General features: G+C 43.0%; 1 protein-coding gene across 23 annotated transcripts in view; it reads right to left on the reverse strand.

Moving 5' to 3' along the window:
* Positions 1–196: 196 nt before the first annotated feature.
* TPM3 (tropomyosin 3) overlaps positions 197–16,595 on the reverse strand; it is a 35,159-nt gene continuing 18,760 nt past the window's right edge. For 4 of the 23 annotated variants that reach the window (XM_008984459.5, XM_035280164.3, XM_008984468.5 and 1 more), the window contains 4 exons: positions 15,282–15,357; positions 14,518–14,580; positions 14,270–14,339; positions 197–1,534 (listed from right to left, as the gene is read on the reverse strand). In XM_008984459.5, coding sequence (XP_008982707.1) covers positions 1,452–1,534; positions 14,270–14,339; positions 14,518–14,580; positions 15,282–15,357 — 292 coding nt within the window. In that variant the 3' untranslated portion in view covers positions 197–1,451. Of the gene's footprint in view, positions 2,872–11,641; positions 11,841–13,184; positions 13,264–14,269; positions 14,340–14,517; positions 14,581–15,281; positions 15,358–15,909; positions 15,986–16,595 lie in introns of those variants that run through there. The other 19 variants (XM_008984458.5, XM_008984474.5, XM_002760033.6 and 16 more) reach the window with 9 other exon arrangements.

Consider the following 16,595-nt stretch of genomic DNA (forward strand, 5'->3'; position numbering starts at 1 on the left):
GAGATTTCATCATGTTGGTCAGGCTGGTCTTGAACTCCCGACCTCAGGTGATCCACCCTCCCTTGGCCTCCAAAGTGCTTGGATTACAGGCGTGAGCCACCACGTCCAGGCAAAGATGCAATTTTTAACCCAAACATAGCTTCTATGAAGAAAACACATTTGGTTTTAATAAATAAAAGTCAAATAGGTCTGAGAGTTGGAGGGACTGGTTCTTTATTTCAAAAAGACACTTGTCAATATTCAGTATCAAAACAGTTACACTATTGATTTCTCTTTCTCCCAATCGGCCCAAAGAGACCACATAAAAGGAGAGTACATTTTAAGCCAATAAGCTCCAGGATGTACACCTAACAGACCTCCTAGAAACCTTACCAGAAAATGGGGACCGGGTAGGGAAACTTTAAAAGATCAGCAAACTGCCAGCCCACGGACTGCAGAGGCTGTCACAGCCAGATGGGGTGGCCAGGGTGCCGCAAATCCAAAGAAGCAAAGTTTCAAAATAATATAAAATTGTAAAAGTTTTGTACATAAGCTATTCAAGATTTCTCCAGCACTGACTGATACAAAGCACAATGAGATGGCACTTTTTAGAGACAGCAGCTTCAAACCCAGAGAAGGGTAATGAGATGAGTTTCATCTGGCTAAATCAGTGGCAAAAACAATCTTCTTTCTCTCAAGGAGGCAGGAAAGCAATTAAGTGGTCATCTCAACATAAGGGGCACATGATTCATTCTGTAAGCAGTTGGGAGGGAGTAGAGATGGGACAAAAATTTGGTCTCAGAGATCTTACCATCTTAATTTGGTCACTTGTAATGAAAAAATAAAAAATAGAAATAATGTTGTCCAAAGAGATCTTATAGCTGAAAACTTGAACAGCACATTTTTGTCGTTGTTGTTTGGCTAACTCCTCCTGGAATCACTTTTCTGGTTTAGCTGGTACTTTGTACAGAGCAATGAGGTTTCCCATAGTGGAGTCCTTCCCTGGGCTCTGTTTGGCTCTCAATAAGGCAGGGCCTTTTCCTCTCCTCTATGGAGAGGGCAATATGCATCAAGCTGAAAAGTCACCTTCCAAAAGTGAGAAAGGGATTAGCTTGCTGCTTCAGGGCTGTGGAATTATTTGGAATGTTTTACAAATGGTTGCTACAAAACAACAAAAAAGGTAATTACAAAATGTGTATATCACGACATGCTTTTAAAGACATTATGCATTGTGCTCACATTCCCTTAAATGTTGTTTCCAAAGGTGCTCAGCCTCTAGCCCAGCTGGAATCTCCAGGGAAGAGGCAGAGACAGTTTGGCGAATAAGACACAGGGGAGGAGGGGGCAGCGAAAGGAGAAAGCAGCCTTCCAGTTAAAGATCAGCCCTCAGTTAAGGTCAGCTTCGGGCAGGCTGGCCTCAGGCGGAGTCAGGGTCAGAGGGAGAAGCAGCAGCAGGGTGGGACTGGGGCGTTCTACATCTCATTCAGGTCAAGCAGAGTCTGGTCCAGCATCCTTTGTGTACAGAGGTGCTCCTCTTTGGTGCATTTCAGTTTATCTAATGGGGGTAAAGGAGAGAAGTTACAGAAAACGAGAAGTAAATTTCAAGGTCTGCCCACTCTTTTGAGACCTGCTCCTATTGCAGAAAAGCTGCGGACTAACAAAGCAGCTGCTTTCTCAGCCACAGAAGTGAGCTATTTTATCACCTGGTTTTGTAGGGCCTTTGGCTTGCCTACTGAGGTTGTAGGTGTTCCTGCACTTCCTGGGTGAGAGAGTTAGGTCCCTTATCAGCCATTTCCTCTCCCACCCACACCTAACCAACACTTTCAGCTTTCAGTCAATGAAAGAGCAAGCCTTAAGCATCAGCTATCCACTTTTCTAGGTTTTGCCCACATGACAATACCTTCTTGAAATGGCTCACTGGAGTTTGAACATTGCAAACAATAGAAACATCAGAATCTCAAATTATAAAGAGCACAGGAAGATCCTCATGCACTACACGTTTTTTTCCAAAAAGTAGAGGAGAAAATAACAACTGGTGGGATAAATAAAAGGGCCCTCACAGTTAAGTTAAATAATCTCTAAAGAAAACAAAGCCAACAATACTACTGAAACAAGTAGTTGTAAGCAAAACTTTGAGATTGCTATAGAGCTACTGTCCAGAACTAGCTTGTGACAGTTACTTGAAATTAAACATAAAACCAGGAAAAGGAAGCAAAAGGGAAAATGTCAGGAAGAAAATCAGCAGCTGAACACTAAGGAGAATCTAATTTGTCTAGCAAGCAAACCACTCTGACTGCTCTAATGAGGTGAGGAAAATAGTAAAATCTTCAACTCAGAGGTGATGGCAACACAGAACCATATTCATATCCCACAACTTCTCTTCCCTTTCCCTTTTTTTCCACCCAGTCAGAAGGACCCATCTCTGGGCCTGCAGATGAAGCAGTTACAACAACTTGTCAAGTCAGTCCTTTTATTGTTAGAAATATCCATGAAAAGGAACATATCCTACACTGAGTGCACAAATGAAAGAGTAGCAAGTAAGGGTGGAAAACAATATTCTCCCAAATTTTCTCACTATAATCTCTCAGGCCCCTCCCTTCTTCACCCATAATCTCTTCTAAAGGGTCAGAAACTTCACAATGGTCAATTTCACAATACTGTTAGGAAATGAACATTCTAACTGCCCCAATTAAAAAGCAATGTGCTCAGGGAAAATAATAACTTTTAAAAAGACAATCAGCTTTTTGTTGGGGTCCAGGTCAGTGGTGTGAGCAGTAAGCTCAGTTTAATGGGCATCAGTGAGCCCTGCCCATCAGTCACACAGATCATGCAGCGTTAGCTTCAGCTCATTAGAAAGCAGGCGGTTTCGCTCAAGTTGGCTGTAGAGACGCTCTGCAGCAGCAACGGAGAGGAGGGAACACAAGAGAAGGAGAGGAAAAAGAGGAGGAGAAAGAGAAAAAGGGAAAGTTAGTAGAATACCAGAAGTAAATTATGAGTCTTTCAACTAGCTGGCATATATAACATGCATCTGTAAGGCAGGGTGGATGCAAGGAGGATTCAGATAGAGAGTCAGTCAGTTGGTGGAAAGACCAACAGAGGAAAGTTGGACTGACGAGTTGGTAGGACAACATCTTGAGGGAGAAAAAATACCCTCTTCACAGTATTTATTCCCTGGGTTGAGAAACTGAAACAAGGGAAATGGCCAAGGAAGTAATATAGCCGGCTTCGGAGAAATGTGTTCACAATCAGGGTTTGAAAGCAACGGAAGTGAATAGCTGAACATTTTTTCTGTGAAGGCATTTCAACACGGCATTATAAACGGTAGACTGGAATAAATATCCCCACACCCATTCACTCCTGTACTTTCTAATGCTTCTTGTTACAGTTATTGTGTGATAGACCGATTTTAGTGGCCTCGCCAATAAAAATTCAATTTCTTCTTCTTTAAAAGAACCTCAAACCTGTTAGAGTCAATAGTGTGCCTAGTCCCAGGGAAAGCAAATTACTGGTATAAGCTAATCAAGACTACCCTGTTGTTTTTCAGCCTCCCTTGCAGCTAGGGGTGATCATGTGATCCAGTTTTAACCAATGAGATGTAGAAAGATAGTCTGCCGGGGGCTTCTGGGAAGACTTTAGCTGGCCACAGTTGCTCATGGCTAGATATATGTGATTAAAAAAAAAAAAGAAAAAAATCCCATGTTTGTTTAAGTTACTAGTAAGCTGTTTATTATTATTTTATTTTTAGCTGTTTGTTTATTTCTTTTATTTTATTTTATTTTTTAAAAACAAAATCAGGCTAAGGGACAAGTTAGCAAGTATTCCTGATACAAGCAGCTAAGTGCTCAAATCTAATGGGTTTATCTGGATTTTCTATTTGAAGCACACTTTAAAGAGATAATGGGATATGAGAGATTCAAATCCATCTGACTAGCACAGAGATAACATAAGTTTGGAGACAGGAAAATCAAACTCCTGGTATATTCCTAGTATCAACCTCTGAAATTCACAAATAAGTTTCTCCCTATATTTTACAGCCCCTTTCAAAATGGTCTCATGACCTCAAATATGAAAAAGAGACTTTTCTGTCCTAAAATCATCTGCATATGTGGGCATTGCTCAGGCACCCTGCCTTCTGGGCTGAGGCTTTCCCAAGACTGACCAGGAAGCTAGAGGCCAGTATGATCCCAGTAATAATTGCCACTTTATGTACACTATCAAAACAGAAAGCATATATGTATAAAAAACCTGGGAGGGAATGCCCAAAAATAATAGCTGTATTAAAGAGCAGAATCAGGGTGAACATTTAACTTGCATTTCCCTTTAAACAAGTGGTTCTCAATAGGGGTGATATTGAGCACTCCTCTCTTTCAGGAGAGATTTTAATTATGTGTGGGAGGTTTTGATATCACAATGATTAGAAGGCCCATATAGGTATCTGTTACATTCGCCATTGAGAAAGACTATACAGGCTGAGCAACCAAATCTGAAAATCCAAAATCCCAAATCCAAAATGCTCCAAAATCTGAAACTTTTTGATTGCTAACATGATGCTCAGTGGAAATGCTCATTGGAGGATTTTGGATTTTAGATACACGTGTGTGTGTGTGTGTGTGTGTGTGTGTGTGTATTTTAGAGACAAGGTCTTATTATGTTGTCCAGGCTAGAGTGTGGTGAGTATTAATAGGCCTAATCATAGTGCACAAACTCCTAGGGCTCAAGCAACCCTCCCGCTTCAGTCTCCTGAGTAGGGACTATAGGTTTGTATCACTATGCCTGGTATGAATTTCTGATTTTCAAATTTGGGGTGCTCAACTGGTAAGTATAATGCAAATGTTAAAAAAAAAAGTGAAAATCTGAAACACTTCTGGTCACAAGTATTTTGAATAAGGTATACTCAAAACTGTACTAATAGTGTATAAGCTTCATGAGGTCTCGGATTGAACCAGTCTTATACACTGAGGCATCCTTGTCAAAATAACAGGTATTGAAATTTGTGAACTAATCTCTCAAAGTTCCTGTGATGTTACATTTCATACAAATCTCATGAACAGACTGAACTTAGAGAAGATCTGTATCTAAGTTGTTTTGCATGATTCTCACTTGGGAAAGAAGGATGTTATAAAGATCTTTATCTCTCAAAATAGCCTGGTCAATGAGAGTTCTGTTCCATTTAGGGAAGAAATAAAGAGACAGAGAAGGAGTGAAAGCATTTTATTATTGCCTGACTAAATTTCAGAAAACAGAGTTCCCTAGGGATTGCATGAGGTCAGGAAGACAAATGTAGCTGTTCTCTAACTTTGAACTTAGCTTCTAACTCTACTATCTCTAATAATTAAAAATTAAGGATCAGTACTAGCTCCTTAGTTAAAGCTCTTAGTTCCCTGATAATAGCTAAAATAAAACAAAACAAACAAAAAGGCAAGGCAGAGAATCCATTTGGTCCAATATTCTTTTCAGCTATACCTGATTAAGAACCCCATGGCCGGGCACAGTGGTTCATGCTTGTAATACCAGTACTTTGAGAGGCCAAGGCAGGTGGATCATGAGGTCAGGAGTTCGAGACCAGCCTGAACAACAAGGTGAAACCTTGTCCCTACTAAAAATACAAACATTAGCTGGGCGTGGTGGCACATGCCTTTAATCCCAGCTACTCAGGAGGATGAAGCAGAATTGCTTGAATCTGGGCGTTGGAGGTTGCAGTGAGCCGAGATTGCACCACTGCACTCCAACCTGGGTGACAGAACAAAACTCCATCTTAAAAAAAAGGGGGGGAGGGGGAGGAACAACTCCATGGAGCTGGATAGTATTCAACTAATACCATGTGAAAGGAAGAGACTGGGTAGGGCTAAGATAAAGCTGCCAAACAGAATAGGTCAGTTGCATCCATCAGATAACATGGAGTTACCACATTTTATTCCTTATCTCAATGATGGTAACAAGGAATATTTTATTACTCAAATTGGTCTCCCCGAGCATTCAGGGAGAGTAAAAGAAAAATTAAAAAAAAAAAAAAAAACAAGGAGGAGCAAAATGGGCCTGTGGATCTTAGAAATTAAGAGGAGGGGGAATCATTAAGGGGCCAAGGGTTTTGCTCTGAAGCTTGGCTTCACCCCCATACTAGTGCAGGCTCAAGTAACACAGGATGACTTCTGCAGATATTGAGCCTTAAACAAAGGAATGAAGTTAGCACTACATAGTGCTTCATCGTTCACTTTGCTACCCCAGCTTGTTGGTCTCTCTCCTTGCTCACACTAGTCATACCACAGGGAAAACAGGAGATACCAGAAATCAGAGATATAACACCTTACTTTTCTCCTAATCTCTCTCTCTTAATTCCTTTCTAAGAAGCCTTTCTTCATGTCAAAGCCAACTTCTTCTGTCCAGAATATAAATATTTAGAAATGTGTTGTCAGCCAGGCACGGTGGCTCACACCTATAATCCCAGCACTTTGGGAGGTCGAGGTGGGTGGATCACGAGGTCAAGAGATCGAGACCATCCTGGTCAACAAGGTGCAACCCCGTCTTTACTAAAAATACAAAAATTAGCTGGGCATGGTGGCGCACACCTGTAGTCCCAGCTACTCGGGAGGCTGAGGCAGGAGAATTGCTTTAACGCAGGAGGCAGAGGTTGCAGTGAGCCGAGATCACGCCATTGCACTCCAGTCTGGGTAACAACAGCGAAACTCCATCCAAAAAAAAAGAAATGTGTTGTCCAATATAATAGCCACTAGCCACAGGCAGTTAATTAAATCTAAATGAACTACAATGAAACTAATTAAACTTTAGCCTCTTCAACCACACTAGCCACGTTTTTGAGTGCCGCATGTGGCTAATGTACTGGACATCATTACCAAAAGTTCTGCTAGATAAAGCACTGCTCTAGTAAACTATATTGCCTATATCTTCTTCCTACCAATACATTCTTTTGCCCCTGAAAATATGACTCCCCCTCTTGACTTATTAACACTCAAAATGTACCCTCCAATTACTAAAGTATCAATGAATGTCCCATTTTCTGTTATCTTCTTTCTCAATCTCTCTGTTGAAGTTAAGAACCACTGAAAACCATCCAATCCTTTTTTTTTTTTTTTTTTTTAATGAGAGGAAGTCTCACTCTGGAGTGCAGTGCTCGATCTTGGCTCACTGCAACCTCCACCTCCTGGGTTCAAGCAATTCTCCTGCCTCAGTTTCCCAAGTAGCTGGGATTACAGGTGCCTGCCACCATGCCCGGCTAATTTTTTGTATTTTTAGTAGACATGGGGTTTCACCGTGTTAGCCAGGATGGTTCTTCATCCATCCGCCTTGCCCTCCCAAAGTGCTGAGATTAGAGGTGTGAGCCACTGCGCCCGGCCAACCCTGAACTTCTTTAACTACTCATCTGTCTTCTTCCCCTCCAATCAGTTCCATTTGGCTCCTCCTCCTATATAACGTTTTCCTCACTGTTCAATTTTATATATATGTTTGCAATTGTCATTTATGGTTCTAGTTTACCTCCATGGTGTAAACTACCTGTACCCCTTATGGATTCCCAACTCTCTATGTCAACCTCTCTGCCTCAAACCCTAGAATTTTGTTTTCACCCAGATACCTGCCAGACTGTCAGCCACATCGTCTTTCCTTTCCCTCAACTCCCCACAACAGGACGATGTGACCTCCCTACATCTTTAACCCATCATTTTCCTATTCTTTCTTTTGAGGGTCTCATTCTGTCGCCCACGCTGGAGAGCAGCAGTGCGATCACAGCTAGCTGCAGCCTCAAACTACAGGGCACAAAGGATCCTCTGGCTTCGGCCTTCCAAGTAGATAGGACTATAGGCGTACACCACCATGTCTAGCTCATTTTTTACAATATTTTGTAGAGACAGGGTCTCACTTTGTTGCCAGGCTGGTCTTGTACTCCTAGGCAAGAAATCTTCACACCTCAGCCTCCCAAAGTGCTGGGATTACAGGCATGAGCCAACGAACCTGGCTCATTCTCTTACTCTAAAAACCAGTCATCCTTATCTTTTCCTCCTCATATCAAGTGGCCAGGCCTTTCACAATGCCTATCTTTATTTAGCGCCATCTCTCCTGCCACTACTCTAGCTCAGACCCTGATTATTCTCTCCTAGAAAACTCAATTAACCTAACCCAATTTTTCCCAAAGTGTGGTATATTCACTGCTATAGTTACTTTAATGTGATTAGGAAAAAACACTAACCCATCAAACCTTTGATTTCTAAATAGAATTGTGTCAAGTAAGAATCAAATAAATTAGGAAATGAGTAGATTTGAAGAAAACAATGTAGGCAGCAGTGAATATAGAAAAAGCCATCAAAAACGGTAATGTAAATGGCTGAAATGTGGGAATCATCACGTTAGTAAATCACTTTGCTAATCTGCAAATTAGTTACCAAATTAACTCTTCTTATATGCTGTTCAGATCACAACATATCCTGTTCAAAATCTCCAGTGGCATCCCCACCATTAACTCTTATGTAAAATATTAACTCCCCAGCCTGATTTTAACACACAACCCTGTCCCCTACTCTGTCTAAATCTACCTTTGCAGCTACTGTGACCTTCTCATCTCTGGCTATACCTTTATTATTCTGTTTCTCTTTAAATGGAATGCTCAGGCCAGGTGGCTCAAACCTGTAATCCCAACACTTTGGGAAGCCGAGGTGGGTGGATCACTTGAGGTCAGGAGTTCGCGACCAGCCTGGCCAACATGCTGAAACCCTGTCTGTACTAAAAATACAAAAATCAGCTAAGGGTGGTGGCGGGTACCTGTAATTCCAGCTTCTTGGGAAGCTGAGGCAAGAGAATTGCTTGAACCCCTAAGGCGGAGGTTGCAGTGGGTCACAATCTCGCCATTACACTCCAGCCTGGGTGACAGAGCGAGACTCCATCTCAAAAAAATAAACAAATAAATGGAATGCTCAATATTCACTATCCCACAACCCAACTCTGCTTGTCAAAAATCCAGTTCTGGGCTGGGCGCGGTGGCTCACGCCTGTAATCCAAGCACTTTGGAGGCCAAGGCGGGTGGATCACCTGAGGTCGGGAGTTCAAGACCAGCCTGACCAACATGGTGAAACCTTGTCTTTAAAAAAAAAAAAATCCAGTTCTGGAACCCAATAAAAATGAATATGCAAGTTTAACATGTTGGCTGGGTGTGGTGGCTCACGGCTGTCATCTCATCACTGGAAGACCGAGGCTCACCTGAGGTCAGGAGTTTGATACTAGCCTGGCCAACATGGTGAAACCTCACCGCTACTAAACAATACAAAAATTAGCCACATGTGGTGACAGGCATCTATAATCCCAGCTACTCAGGAGGCTGAGGTGGGAGAACTGCTTCAACCCAGAAGGCAGAGGTTGCAGTGAGCCAAGATCATGCCGCTGCACTCCAGCCTAGACAACAAGAGTGAAACTCCATCTCACAAAAAAAAGAAAAAAAAAGTTTTAACATGTTTATGAAGTACCTATTACATGCCTTTTTCCATGAGTTTTTCCAAATCATCTCCACTGGCATCAATCTCTTCCCCTCCATTCAACTCCCATAACCTATTATTTGTGGCACTCATCACACAGTATCTATAGCTTTATGTATCTGTTCTCTCTCCTAGTAGAATCTAAGCAACTTGAGAGTAGGAATGGTACCTCCATCTTTATTTCTGTCCCCATCTTAATATCCTATACCTAGAAGATACCAGGAAGTGTCAGCTGGGCCAGGCGCGGTGGCTCACACCTGTAATCCCAGCACTTTGGGAGACTGAGGTGGGGTGGATCACGAGGTCAGGAGTTCAAGACCAGCCTAGCCAACATGATGAAACCCCGTCTCTACTAAAAATACACACACACAAAAAAAATTACCTGGGCGTGATACCGGGCGCCTGTAATCCCAGCTATTAGGAAGGCTGAGGCAGAGAACTGCTTGAACCCAGGAGGCAGAGGTTGCAGTGAACTGAGATCGCACCACTGCACTCTAGCCTGGGTGACAGAGCGAGACTAGTCTCAAAAAAAAAAAATGTGTCAGATGAATAAATGAATCTGAACCTTAATCTCAAAGGCTATACAGCAGTAAGAACTGGAATGGACAATAAGCAACCTGAAAATGATATGAGACTTAAAAGTTTTAGATTAAGGAAAACTTCCCTACCTGATTATATCCGTTTAAAGAAGAGCAAAAGTTTTTTTCTAAGAGATGGAATCTTGCTGTGCTGCCCAGGCTGGTGCACTACAGTGGCTATTCACAGGTGCAATCCTACTACTGAACAGCACAGGAATTTTGACCTGCTCCATTTCTGACCTGGGCCAGTTCACCTCTCCTTAGGCAATCTCGTTGTTCTCCACTCCCAGGAGATCACCATACTGATGCCAAATTTAGTGAGGACACCTGCCTGGCATAACACACAGTGCAGAACTCCTGGACTTAAGCCTTCCTCCTGCCTCAGTCTCCCAAGTAGCTACAGGCACTACAGGCACGTGCCATTACGCCCAGCTGAAAGAGAAGAAAATTTTAGGCGGTGGCTCACGCCTGTAATCCCAGGACTTTGGGAGGCCAAGGTGGGTGGAACACGAGGTCAAGAGATCGAGACCATCCTGGTCAACATGGTGAAACCCCGTCTCTACTAAAAATACAAAAAATTAGCTGGGCATGGTGGCGCGTGCCTGTAATCCCAGCTACTAGGGAGGCTGACGCAGGAGAATCGCCTGAACCCAGGAGGCGGAGGTTGAGGTGAGCCGAGATCACGCCATTGCACTCTAGCCTGGGTAACAAGAGCGAAACTCCGTCTCAAAAAAAAAGAAAAGAAAATTTTAAATACAAACCCTTCTGAGAAACTAAAGTACTAAGTGAACTACACTTGTGCTTGGATTAGTATAATTCACAGCTATACTATTCAGAAATCTCTGCTGCGTAAATTGGAATGGGAAATTTCTAAAATGTTGATATTTAATTCCATGTTATGAACCAGGGGAAATGTGACTAGCAGAAATTTATGTATGTAATAAATCATCAGCCCCATATGCACATTATTTGAAATATTCATGATTGGCTATTTTAGTTTTCCCAATAATAATTTATCACTTGTCTTATATCCCACTAGCACACACTAGTAGGCAAACGGTAGCAAGTCTCAAATATGTAAGAAAGATTTAAAGAAGAAAAAGTAAAACTGTTGAGAATTCTATCCATTGTATATTTTTCTGTGACTTGGGATGATGTAACTCATCAATCTTAGCAATAATATATTGAGTTCTGAGTGTTCTGAGGCTGCACCATTTGAACCACGAGTAAAAGGGTACAGAATGTATACTGAGAGTCACTTCAATGGCTTCTCAATGACACTACAGCAAAGGAGGAGGACCTGAAGAGAGAATGGAAACACTGCAGGCAGATGATTTAAGAACCTGGAAATAAGGAATTTAATCTTGTTCACCCTGAGGAGTGTAACTAAAATTACCATTCTGAAGAACCTGTACTAAATCCATCACTCTGGTAGAATCAGATCAACTGAGTTTAAATGTCAAGAAAAAATAGACACACACAAAAGTGGCTTTGATTATGTAAGTCAGAGGTAGGGGAGCCTACGATAGCTCTTCCCCACATCACAACCCCAAGGCTCCTTCTTAGGGACAGCAGCAGCTTTGTCAATGACACAAATGCAGGGTGGCATGAGGTTTCCAGCAGCTTAACATTTTAATTTGGGGTGGGGGTGGAAGAAAATACATAAGTTGCTTTTGTGCCCCCCCCATCCTAATGCCTTGGGGACCAGCCAGGCTGACCCAAATGGAATCCAGAGCGAGTGGGGCGTTGGGTTCCCCGAGGAGGAAAGGGGGCAGATCCAGAACAGAGCAGAAACGGTGATAATTATCTGTATGAAAAAGTAAGGATACTCTAGGTGAGAAGGACTGGCATCAATCTAGATAGCAAATTAGGAGAAAGGGAGGAAAAAAAGGAAGAGGTGGCAGCAGGAATAATAAAAGAGAGCCAGACACTTTAGCCTGAGAAATTTGGCTTCTTTTCAGGGTTAGTGGGAAAGATACAAAGAAGCCGATTAGCATCAAGGATCAGGGATCCACAGCAAACAGATGAACTCCCAGCTCTCTTTGGTGCTGTTTACCACTTGGCTTGCTTCTGGGACTCAGCTCAATTCTTAAGTGAATTTGGTATTTCTCATCTTAAATAGTTCCCTAAACCTTAGTATCAGGGAACAAATCAAACACACCCAGGAGGCCTGAATTTTGTTTTAATGTGTCAGGGCCCAAGTCACTGGCTCTCTGGGCCCGATTTCCTTAGTTGCATGGATTCTACCTCTAGTAGTATCCCTTCTGAGAAGACTAAATTTGAGAAGCAAATAGAAAAATCAGTGTAATGAAACAACTATAAATACAAAGTATGAAAGTTACAGGTCAATCAGGGTTCTCCCTCTGATCCAAAATTAACTGCCTCCAGGGCATTTTTTTTTTTTCCGAGACAGAGTCTCATTCTTTCACCCAGACCGCATAATCTTGGCTGATCGTAACCTCCACCTCCCAGTTTCAAGCAATTCCCCTGCCTCAGCCTCCCGAGTAGCTGGGATTACAGACGTGCACCACCACGCCCAGCTAATTTTCTCAATATTTTTTAGTAGACACGAGGTTTCGCCATGTTGGCCAAGCTGGTCTTGAACTCTTGGCCTCCAGTCATCTGCCCCACTTGGCCTCCCAAAGGGCTGGGATTACAGGTGTGAGCCACTGGGTCCGGCCTTTAATTTTTTTTTGAGACGCAGTCTTGCTCTCTATTGCCCAGGCTGGAGTGCAGTGGTATAATCTTGGCTCACTGCAACCTCTGCCTCCCAGGTTCAAGCGATTCTCCTGCCTCAGCCTCCTGAGCAGCTGGGATTACTGGCACACTGCCAGCATGCCTGGCTAATTTTTGTATTTTTAGTAGAGACGGTGTTTCACCATGTTGGCCAGGCTGGTCTCAAACCCCTCACCTCAGGTGATCCACCAGCCTCGGCCTCCCAAAATGCTGGGATTACAGGTGTGAGCCACAACACCCAGCCACGCCTCCAGAGCTTTTGCCAAACAAATAACCAGCACCAATGTTTCAAAGATAAGGGTGGAGATTCTATAGTTTCCAGAGGATAAAACCAAAGCACACCACTATGCATAGCTTGTACCCCCATCCACCCACAAGCCAAGATCCCAGCCCCACTCTGCTGTCAGATAGTTACATAGAGGTCATGTCATTGAGGGCGTGGTCCAGCTCCTCGCTAATGGCCTTGTACTTCAGTTTCTGGGCATAGAGCTCATCTGGACGGGCACAGGAACCACAGGGAGGAATGAGGGGACAGAGTGAAAGGTTTCAGGAGCAGATGAAGAGAGGGAATCATTAGAAATTAGGAAAAGTGTGACTGTGGGTCTAATACCACAGTTAGGAACACATCTATTCTGGCAACCATGACTGGGCATGTTCAGATCTACTCTCTCCTATGACCAACTCCCTTTTTTGATACCCCTTATCCACTGCATCAAGGGCTGAGAACCTGGGCACAATCATAACTAGAAATTCCTATTACCAAAGGCACTCAAGAGGATATCACTCCCATCCAGGTACCCAATTCCAGGAACAAAAACAGCAAAGGGAGAGAGTAGACATCCATAATCAGACACTTCTCTGCCTACGAAGTGTGAACCCTATTTATTAGTGGCCCCTTTGCTCCACAGGTTGCCCCTGCAACTCTTCCAAGAGCATACCAAAGGAGCATACATCAGAGCTCTCGAAGCAAAGAGCATGTGCCCTTGTCAGGGTGGATGGCAGTTACCAACTTGCAGGGACAGAAAGTATTTAGAAAGCTCCTGACATTCGTTGTCAGTGCTCAGATCTGGTTATTCCACAACTTCATTTCTTTGATAAATACCCCACAACTTGAGTGGTGAAAAGAATTGTGGAAAGTAGCCATGAACTGACATACGTCTTGCCCTTCTGAAATCATGGCTTCCATTTAAACCTACAGACCAAAGGTTTAAAACTACTAAATTGGAGGTAAATGCAGCCATTATCATTTTCCTCAAAGGGAAGAATACAAATTGCAGAATATTAGGCGAAGTCTTCTGAAAGGAAAAGATTAATTTTAAAAATCCAATTCTAGGGTTTCACCCACTTTGCCTAGCTGTGGCATAGGACAGTGAACATGATATTAATATATGCCAAGTCACTAGCAACTTCCTTTGGTGTACAGGAAAAAGAGATGAATGGTTAACAGGTAAAGTCTTCCTCTATATTTTTCGATTTCAATCCCTCTTCCAGGTTCCATACCTTCCAAGTCATCAATTGTCTTTTCCAGCTTGGCTACCGATCTCTCAGCAAACTCAGCACGGGTCTCTGCCTGGGGGAAATATGAAATCAGTCAGAATCAGAGATGTAGACAAAGAAGAACAATCTCTATTTCTTCCACCTTCTACTTCTGGACCTTTCAGAACCCAAACTAGCCAGTCTAAGTCCACATTAATGCCTTATAGACCTCTAAATGTTTTGGGTCCTGCCCTATAATCCCCTCAGCTCACCTCCTTGAGTTTGTCAGTAAGAATCTTGATCTCTTCCTCATATTTGTCTTCTTTTTGAGAGTACTGTTAAGAGAAGTAGATTAAAATTTCAGAGTAGAAATCAGTCACACAGACAATACCCCTGTCCCTACACTTACTCTTACATTACTATCCTCCTGGACTTAACGTGCTGAATGGTCCAAGAGTAAGAGCAAGGCCTGGCTCTGGACAACAGGTCCTTGAAATCCAGAAATCTATTCCTTTAGAGTCATGATATCCCGGATAAAAATTCTCCATGACTTTTTAAGATGGATCTAAGCTTTGATATTATTCAGATCAACCCAAGGAAGTGTTTTTCCTTTCCCCTGCGTAATGAGCAGGAGTAGTGGCACCCCAAGGTCACATGACTAAAACACTCCCACATGATGGTAAAGTGAAGTCATCTGTCTTGATTGCTCATTAGGTCTCAGAGCTGATTCTGTCTGTTGCCCCCATCTGTCTGCTGGAATGTCTGTCAGGGCCCCTGATTATTGCCTTTCAGCACAGCAGTTATCAGCCTGAGGAGCACATGACTCCAGGAACCTGAGACCATGAAGTTATTTTCATTAAAGCAATCAAAGTGCCCAAAAAGTAGCATTCAACCCAGAATGTGAATACACGGCAAGTAGGTAGGAAGAGGACACTCCTCACTGGATTATATATGGAATGGGTGTCTCCAGTCTTTCATCAAGGGCAGGGCTGGGCCCAGGCCCCAAAGCCTGTCACTTTCACAAACCAGCCCCTACCTTCTCCGCCTGAGCCTCAAGAGACTTGAGGTTGTTGGTGACATTCTTCAGCTCCTCCTCCAGCTCAGAACACTTACTGTGAATATTTTAAATACCGCAGGAGAGGAAAGGGGAAGAGGAAGAGAATAAAAAAAGGGAGAGAGACACATAGATGTGAATTGAACCTATATGTAGAGAGAGTTGGAAGGCATACTGGGGAAAAGATGTTCCCAAGTAACCTGAGCAAGCATCAACCCTCCTCCCTCTACCATAGAACATGTCAGGAGCTGGACCTTCCTGGGCTCACAATGTTTGAATACTAATAAAGAAAGAATACTTGAGAGCACTCCACTACCAGGAACAAGTCATAATTGTCACCTGGGGTGGAGGTGGGAACAAATGCCCAACCCAGTCCCCCAAATCACCCAGAGGAAGGAGACCCTGTGGAGAGGCAGTGAAGCAACTAGGAAAGAAGAGATGAAAGATGCCAAGTAAGTGGAAAAGAATGAAGCATTCCATGAAGAGATGAGACAGCACTCAACAAAATCAACCAGTGGAGGGGAGGCAGCTGCAAAACAAAAATGAAACAAACAAAACAAAACCACACCATATATATATATAATCTTGCTGTGGGTTTAATGGTTAGTACCTTTTCTTCAGCAGCACTCAGACACTTCAGGTTCTGGTCCATCAGTCTGATCTGCTCATCCATCTCTCGGCAACGGCTGTTAGTGATAGTCACGGGGATGGCACAAGCCAGGTTGTGGGGAGGGAGAAAGGTCAAAAAGGAACACAGCAAGAAAACAAGCAGCAAAACGAAAAAAAAAATTTCAAAAAATGGGAAGAGAACACCACCATGGTCATGATATGTTATGTCTGGCAGAAGGGAATGTAAGGGAAGCACAAATATATAAGCATCAGCACTGACTTTGTTATACAAGGCCCAGAAGGTACCAACAGGGAGCAGTTAATATCTATCCTTACCCTGAGGATCCCCAGCAGATTTTGACAAAGTGGCAAAAACAGACACCAGATTTTTAAATTTATTTTAGGGACAGGGTCTCCCTATGTTGCCCAGGCTGGCCTCCAACTCCTGGGTTCAAGCCATCCTCCTGCCTTGGCATCCTAAGTAGCTGGGGCCATAGGTATGAGCCACCACACCCAGCCGGACACCAGATCTTCAATCAGGACAGCCACTTTGATGCTTTCCACCCCAGGTGGAAGGACCTGGTAGGATCTTCCAGTTAACTGTTCACCATGTATTAGTCCTGATTTGCTCTCAATTTGTAAACCCTACCAACAAAAAATAAGAAAGCCTCTTTTGTCACCTGTCAC

This window comes from Callithrix jacchus, chromosome 18, assembly GCF_049354715.1.
Source record: "Callithrix jacchus isolate 240 chromosome 18, calJac240_pri, whole genome shotgun sequence".
NCBI lineage: Eukaryota > Metazoa > Chordata > Mammalia > Primates > Cebidae > Callithrix > Callithrix jacchus.